The sequence below is a fragment of the Lampetra planeri genome, chromosome 5 (genome assembly GCF_965212315.1).
Source record: "Lampetra planeri chromosome 5, kcLamPlan1.2.h2, whole genome shotgun sequence".
Classification (NCBI taxonomy): Eukaryota; Metazoa; Chordata; class Hyperoartia; order Petromyzontiformes; family Petromyzontidae; genus Lampetra; species Lampetra planeri.
The window spans coordinates 18,661,062-18,667,835 of NC_136111.1; the positions used below are offsets into that span (position 1 = coordinate 18,661,062).

At 57.0% G+C, this 6,774-nt stretch overlaps 1 protein-coding gene and 1 long non-coding RNA gene across 2 annotated transcripts; both read left to right on the forward strand.

Annotated features, from left to right (window-relative positions):
- Positions 1-771: 771 nt before the first annotated feature.
- LOC144719082 (suppressor of cytokine signaling 1-like) lies at positions 772-1,466 on the forward strand. Its single transcript, XM_078594896.1, is given in 2 exon segments — positions 772-1,251; positions 1,253-1,466. Coding segments are annotated over 2 exon segments (570 nt in total). The 5' UTR covers positions 772-857; the 3' UTR covers positions 1,429-1,466.
- Positions 1,467-3,153: 1,687 nt separating this feature from the next.
- Positions 3,154-6,512, forward strand: LOC144719083 (uncharacterized). Its single transcript, XR_013585528.1, has 3 exons — positions 3,154-3,424; positions 3,469-4,799; positions 5,116-6,512. It is a non-coding gene; the product is annotated as an uncharacterized LOC144719083 (long non-coding RNA).
- The last annotated feature ends 262 nt before the right edge of the window (positions 6,513-6,774 follow it).

The following is a 6,774-nucleotide window of genomic DNA, read 5'->3' on the forward strand; positions in this document are numbered from 1 at the left end:
CTCTCCTGCAGAATGACAACGATAATAATGATTGTAATTGTTCTCTCCAGGGACCTCTGACCCTGACCCGGAGCCATCGACCTCAGGGCTGGAGCTGCTAGCGCCACTCCAGCCAGCACCACCCATCCTCCTGCCAGGGTACAGCAGCACCAACAGCGGCAACAGTAGCAGCAATAGCAGCAGCAGCAGCAGGATTAACAGCAGCAACAGCAGCAACAACAGCAACAGCAGCAGCAACAACAGCAGCAATAGCAGCAGCAACAACAGCAACAACAGCAGCAACAACAGCAACAACAGCAGCAACAACAGCAACAACAGCAGCAGGATTAACAGCAGCAACAGCAGCAACAGCAGCAGCGGCAGCAGCAGCAACCCTCGGCAGACACCACCATGTGGCAGCGGTGCGTGGCTCTCTGTGCCAGCATCGCACACATCACCACCACCATCATCGCCGCCACCATCGTCACCATCACCGCCGCCACGACCGCCGCCACGACCGCCACCACGGCAGCCATCGCCACACCCGCCATCGCCGCCACCACGGCCAGCGGCAGCGCCGCAGCCGATGGCGCTGGGCGCGGGGCGCCCGGTGACCGACACCGCCGCCACCGGCGCCGAACCCGAAAAGTTGAAACGCGACCGGCGGCGGCGGGGGGGGGCAGGCGTCGACGGGGAACGGCGACGATCGCGGCGTCGCCAACGGCAATGGTAACGTCGGCAACGGCCGCGGCAACCGCGGCGGCACCGGCGGCGGCGGCGGCGACGGCGGCGGTAGCGCCGGTGGCGACGGGGTGCGGACTCGCTTCCACACCTTCCCGTGCCTGGAGGACTTCTGCGCGGTGCAGCGCAGCCACCGCATGCTGGAGGAGAGCGGCTTCTACTGGGGCCACCTGTCCAGCGCCGAGGCGGCGGCGGCGCTGCTCGGCAAGCCGGTGGGCACCTTCCTGGTGCGCGACAGCCGCCACGGGGCCCACTTCTTCTCGCTGAGCGCCGTGACGGAGCGGGGCCCCACCAGCGTGCGCGTACATTTCCGCGCCGGCGCCTTCGCCCTCGACACGGTGCAGGAGGCGGCGCACGCGGCGCCGCGCTTCGCCAGCCTCATGGAGCTCATCGAGCACTACATGGGCGAATCGCGCCGGTTCGACCGGGCCGGCGGGGGGCGGCGGCGGCGGCGACGACGGCGACCGCCGGCACCGGCGCCGCGACGGGGCGCCGGCGGGGCCACGCTACTGCGTGACGCACGACGACGGCACGCGCCTGCCGCTGCTGCTGTCCCGCCCGCTGCCCCGCCACGCCGGGGCGCCGCCGTCCATGCAGCACGCGTGCCGCCGCGCCATCCACCGCGCCGTGCCCGGCGAGCGCCTCGCCGAGCTGCCGCTGCCCGCGCCGCTGCGGGACTTCCTCGAGAGATACCCGTCGCAGGTGTGAGCCGCAGGAGCCGCGGGGGCAGAGAGGGGCGGGGGGTTGACGGGGCGCGATGGGATGGGGCGGGGCGGCTATCCCGCCGGAGGTACCCGTCCAGACGTACAACCCCACCCACACCCCAAAGACAAAGATCCCCCGCGTATCCCGTTAACAGACGCCGAATGAAGGCCACCGGCGCTGCGGCCCACGACGGGGTGGTGGGCGGCCAGCACCACGCCCGGCCGCCGTCGTCTCCCGCAGTGGCGACGTTTGTTTTACCCACGTCGCACCGGGTGCTCTTTTGAGGCTGAGTCGACCCTAGGGGAGGAGGCCCAGGCTCCGGTGCTGGTGGCCGTGAGCGGGAATCGAACTCGGGTCATAACCGGGTTCATGGCGCGGCGCACTGGCCGTTGCACCAGCCCACACCCCACCCACGGTGGAAGTGGCGCTGCCTCTCATCGCCCCCAGAGGAGTCGGAGTCGCGAGCTGCGTCGAAGAACAAGACCCGGAGTTGGCATCTGAACTCGAGGATCGGATCATGGGATTTGCGGCGCCGGAAGTCCGCTGACAGTCGAAGCCGCACGCTGCTGCATCCAAGACCCAGATGCGGCGAAGAACTCAGAATCTGGATTTGAATTCGCGCTGCTCCATTCAAGACCCGGAATTGGTTAATGACCTAGATTTGGATTCGAATTCAAGCTGCTGCACCCAAGATCCGGATCCGCATAGGGACCCTGGATCAGGATTCGAATTCACGCCGCTGCGTTCGAGATCCAGATCTGGTGAGTGATCTGGATCTGGATTTGAATTCACGCTGCTGCTCCCAAGACACGGATCCGCATTAGGACCCTGGATCTGGATTCGAACTCACACTGCTGCATCCGGACCGCGATCTGCATCTGAACTTTCTGTGCACCGTTCGCAGATCCACACCTTGAGCCAAACTCACAATCTGCACCTCAACTGGAAATCGAACCCATGCATGTTTCCACCCAGAGTCAAAACATGAACATCGCACGTTTGCTGGGCGTGAAGTCAAACCCAAACACTCCTCAGGCACCTTGGCCAGGAGTCAAACCCAGGCACCGCAGCCGGATGTGCAGTCGACTCTGCTCTTGAACGCGTACAGAGTACAGAGTTGAACATTGATTTCATTTAACTCGTGAGAGCGGGCTGGAGAGATGGCCAGGAGTAACCTGACCTGGGCCATCTGCAGCAGTGACCTGGGTAAAACCTGGAGCTGGAGTCCAACTGAATGTGGGGAGATCCGGAGTGTGTGTGTGTGTGTGTATGGGAGTGTGTGTGTGTGTATGGGAGTGTGTGTGTGTGTAGGTGTATGAGGGTGTGTGTGTGTGTGTAGGTGTATGAGGGTGTGTGTGTGTGTGTAGGTGTATGGGAGTGTGTGTGTAGGTGTATGGGAGAGTGCGTGTTTGTAGGTGTATGGGAGAGTGTGTGTGTGTAGGTGTATGGGAGAGTGTGTGTTTGTAGGTGTATGGGAGAGTGTGTGTAGGTGTATGGGAGTGTGTGTGTAGGTGTATGGGAGTGTGTGTGTGTGTCGGTGTATGGGAGTGTGTGTGTGTGTAGGTGTATGGGAGTGTGTGTGTGTGTAGGTGTATGGGAGTGTGTGTGTGTGTGTGTAAGTGTATGGGAGTGTGTGTGTAGGTGTATGGGAGTGTGTGTGTGTAGGTGTATGGCAGTGTGTGTGTGTAGGTGTATGGCAGTGTGTGTGTGTAGGTGTATGGCAGTGTGTGTAGGTGTATGGGGGTGTGTGTAGGTGTATGGGAGTGTGTGTGTGTGTGGAGGTGTATGGGAGTGTGTGTGTGTGTGTAGGTGTATGGGAGTGTGTGTGTAAGTGTATGGGAGTGTGTGTGTAGGTGTATGGGAGTGTGTGTGTGTGTAGGTGTATGGCAGTGTGTGTGTGTGTAGGTGTATGGGAGAGTGTGTGTAGGTGTATGGGAGAGTGTGTGTAGGTGTATGGGAGTGTGTGTGTGTGTAGGTGTATGGGAGTGTGTGTGTGTAGGTGTATGGGAGTGTGTGTGTAGGTGTATGTGTGTGTGTGTGTAGGTGTATGGGAGTGTGTGTGTGTGTAGGTGTATGGAGAGTGTGTGTGTGTGTAGGTGTATGGAGAGTGTGTGTGTAGGTGTATGTGTGTGTGTGTGTAGGTGTATGGGAGTGTGTGTGTGTGTAGGTGTATGGAGAGTGTGTGTGTAGGTGTATGTGTGTGTGTGTGTAGGTGTATGGGAGTGTGTGTGTGTGTAGGTGTATGGAGAGTGTGTGTGTAGGTGTATGGGGGTGTGTGTCTAGGTGTATGGGAGTGTGTGTGTGTGTAGGTGTATGGGAGAGTGTGTGTGTGTGTGTAGGTGTATGGGAGTGTGTGTGTGTGCGAGCGAGGGATCGAACTGTTTGCCCGAGAACTCCGCGTCACACGGCACCAGCAGGCATGGCAACTCGCGCGCGATGCATTCGTTACGGTTTCTCGAGTCGGGCTACTTGCTTCCGGTTGTACGCTATCTCTGCTTAAGAACTCTTCTTTGACATCAAAGTAATTCCCCCAATTCCTGTTCAAGAATTACGAAAGCACAACGCAAGCGCGCCTATATAATCGCGGCGATACCAAATTCTGACTCCGTTGTCTGCATCATATGCAGGGGTATTTATGTATGTGTAACAGTTTATATATTGCGTTACGGTATAGGGTGGCTGCCATAGCGGTGCTACGGTTATCACCGCACTGTCACTCGCGATCCAGAGGTTGCCGGTTCGATTCCACGTCCTGGCGCCCTGGCCGGTTGAAACGACGTTCCTTGAATTCTCCGCCAGCCACCCCCACCACCACCGCCGCCGCCACCACCGCAACCGCCAACACCACCACCACCGCCACAATCACCGACTCTATCGCCACCACCACCATCGCCACCACCACCGCTACCGCCAACATCGCCACCACCGCAACCACCAACACCGCCACCACCGCCAACACCGCCACCACCGCCACCACCGCCACAATTACCGACTCCATCTCCGCCACCACCACTGCCACCGCCTCCGTCCACCCAGCGGAGTGAATTGGTCCGGCACGGTCGGGCGGTCGATCCATCGATGGGCAGGTCGCGTCCGGTGGGGTCAAATGTGGCAACACGTGCGTGTGTGTGTAGGTGTATGGGTGTGTGTCTAGGTGTATGGGTGTGTGTGTAGGTGTATGCGTGTGTGTGTAGGTGTATGGGTGTGTGTGTAGGTGTATGGGTGTGTGTGTAGGTGTATGCGTGTGTGTGTAGGTGTATGGGTGTGTGTGTAGGTGTATGCGTGTGTGTGTAGGTGTATGGGTGTGTGTGTAGGTGTATGGGTGTGTGTCTAGGTGTATGGGTGTGTGTGTAGGTGTATGGGTGTGTGTCTAGGTGTGGGGAGCGGTAGTGTAGCGGTTAGCGCGCTGCGCTATGAACCTGGCGACCCGGGTTCGATTCCCGCTCACGGCTAACACCAGTGACGATTATCTGAACCGGTCCTGGGCCTCCCCAAGGTCGACTCAGCCTTAAATGAGTACCTGGTGCGGTGTGTAAACATCGCCACTGGGGAGACAAAGGCGGTCGGGCGTGGTGCTGGCCACCCACCCCCTCGTGTACCGTTCCGGCCTTCATAGGTGCTCGCTAACAGCACTTGCCCCTACAGTCTGTTAAGGCTATACGGGGGATCTTTGTCTTTGTCTTTGTCTAGGTGTATGGGTGTGTGTGTAGGTGTATGGGTGTGTGTGTAGGTGTATGGGTGTGTGTGTACGGGTGTGTGCGGGTGTGCGTGTGGTGCTCGCTAACAGCACTTTTCCGAACAGTCTGCGAAAGGCTATCCGGTGGATCTTTGTCTTTGTGTGGGTGTTTGTGTGTGTGCTGCTCGCTAACGGCACTTGCCCCAACAGTGTGTTAAGGCTGTACGGGGGATCTTTGTCTTTGTCTCTTCTATGGGAAGCGGTGGCGTAGTGGTTCGAGCACTACGCTATGAGCCCAGGCCAACCCAGTTCCTCATTCCCGCTCAAGACCAATAACAGTGGGCAATATTTGAACTTGTCCTGGCCCTCCCCTAGGTCGACTCGGCCTTAAATGAGTACCTAGTGCGGTGTGTAAATATTATCAACACTGGGGAGACAAAGGCGGCCGGGCGTGGTTTTGGCCCCCACGTGTGCCGTGCCGGCCTCAATAGGTGCTCGCTAACAGCACTTGCCCCAGCAGTCTGTGCAAGGCTATACAGGGGATCTTTGCCTCTTGTCCGTTCTCTGAGCAGGTATTCTCCGGGCACACCCATCTCCTGTTTACAGCCCTGAGCCAGTGGTGGAAGTTCCACATTCCTATGGCGGGGGCGGATCTATAACCCCGCGTGACAACCGCCTGCAGTGCAGAAGGGAAGAAAAAAAAATATGTTGAAATGCAACAAAAATGTCATCAAAGTTTTTCCCCGAGAGACGTTAATTTGGCAGCAGAAAATATATGGATGCAAGGACGTCAACCAAATACACGGCGTTAATCGTCGTCATTTTAATCTCGCCAAGTAACCGTCGTGTATATAATCCGCACACAGACGCAGCCGATGACCAACAACCACCGCCTGCCACGGCGCTCGTGCCAGGCTAGGTGCACACAGCCCCGGCACAAATACACACACGCGCCTCAATTTACAATGACACACGCAGACAAGACTCACAGTCGCACACACGTACACGGGTACATCTAAATAAACACACGTACCGAATTACATGCGTGCAAAACCAGATCCGCAACACACCGTTTTTTGCGACCACATGCAGAGACACGCCAACAGGTGCACGCAAATCCACAAACGCGTGCACGTACACACACACATGTACATGTGCATATTTTATAAACACGAAAACGCGCGCACATATATAGATACATACCCCATAAGGTATTTGTGTTGTGACGTGCGTTGTATTTTTTCAAGAAAAAGCGCCACTTAATTATGTTTATTTATCCACAAGACACACACACACACACGAGTATGTGTGTGCGTACGTGTATGCGATATATTATTGATTAAGTCATAATGTCATATCGTACATTTTAACTTTGAAAATTGCACACATTAAATATTTATTATAACAATCAGAGCTGCTTCCTTGTGACATCTCTTATACGGGGGACGTTGAGTTCAGACAATGGCAGAGAGAGAGAGCGGTCTCTGTGTCTCTGTGTCTCGAGACAATGGCAGAGAGAGAGCTTTCCCTGACGACAAATTCAACTTTCTCCTCCTGGATCACAAAGTCAAATCCATGTTCGCACACGCGCGCGCGCTTGCGTGCTACCTAACGCCAGTAACTCCACTTTTAAAATCTCTTCAAATCCTCTCGAGGGGGTTCTTCAAGAATTC